The sequence below is a fragment of the Hippocampus comes genome, unplaced genomic scaffold (genome assembly GCF_001891065.2).
Source record: "Hippocampus comes isolate QL1 unplaced genomic scaffold, H_comes_QL1_v1.1 C16784100, whole genome shotgun sequence".
In the NCBI taxonomy this organism is placed as follows: Eukaryota; Metazoa; Chordata; class Actinopteri; order Syngnathiformes; family Syngnathidae; genus Hippocampus; species Hippocampus comes.
The window spans coordinates 1-855 of NW_017838836.1; the positions used below are offsets into that span (position 1 = coordinate 1).

At 61.2% G+C, this 855-nt stretch overlaps 1 protein-coding gene across 1 annotated transcript; it reads left to right on the forward strand.

Annotated features, from left to right (window-relative positions):
- Nucleotides 1–52: 52 nt before the first annotated feature.
- On the forward strand, nucleotides 53–810 carry LOC109509138 (neutral ceramidase-like; the record flags this gene model as incomplete). The annotated part of the gene is made up of 4 exons (XM_019859036.1): nucleotides 53–232; nucleotides 337–464; nucleotides 532–609; nucleotides 690–810. Coding segments are annotated over 4 exons (507 nt in total), but the record flags the coding sequence as incomplete, so codon positions are not given.
- Nucleotides 811–855: the final 45 nt, after the last annotated feature.

Here is an 855-nt window from a genome sequence, read left to right on the forward strand (position 1 = left end):
GGGGGGGCTTACGACAACATCATGTGGATTTCAATGCGATGCGTCACCTGAGCAGGTCTTAAAGGCCCTGCAGGTGAAATACGGCAACCAGTACCGGCAGGACAACGTGGTCCTGAGCGGCACGCACACGCACTCGGGCCCGGCCGGCTACTTCCAGTACACGCTCTTCATGATCAGCAGCAAAGGCTACCTCAAGGCGTCCATCCAACCGTTGGTCAAAGGCATTGTCAAAGTGAGACCGGCTCGGCCGCCCGCCAGCAAATAGACACGTTCCTGCCGCTCCGACATCCGCTCCGTCTCAATGCGAATATATGGCACCTTTCCCTTCCGCTCCAGAGTATAGACCGAGCCCACGACACCGTGCGGCCAGGGCGGATCTACAAAAACCGAGGGCGCGTGGACGCCAGCAGCGTCAACCGAAGTCCTCACTCCTACCGCAACAACCCGCAGGACGAGCGGAACAGGTCAGCGTATCCGACGGGTCGGCCGTCGGCGACGAGGCGCCCGTCACCGACTCTGATCGCCCTTCAGGTATGAAGACGACGTGGACAGGGACATCGTGCTTCTCAAGTTCACCGATGCGGACGGAGACGGCATCGGCGTGCTCAGGTGAGCGTAGCGAGGGCAAGATGGCGGCCGAAGCACGCGGGGCCCGCCCGCTCTGACTCCCGCAATCGGTCCTCTCCCAGCTGGTTCGCCGTGCACGCGGTCAGCATGAAGACGACCAATCGTCTGGTGAGCAGCGACAACCTGGGCTACGCCTCCTACCTGATGGAGAACCACAAGAACCCCGCGGCACTACCCGGACAGGTGACGTCACGTTGAAGTCCAAATTAGGGACGTGAAGAATCAGGA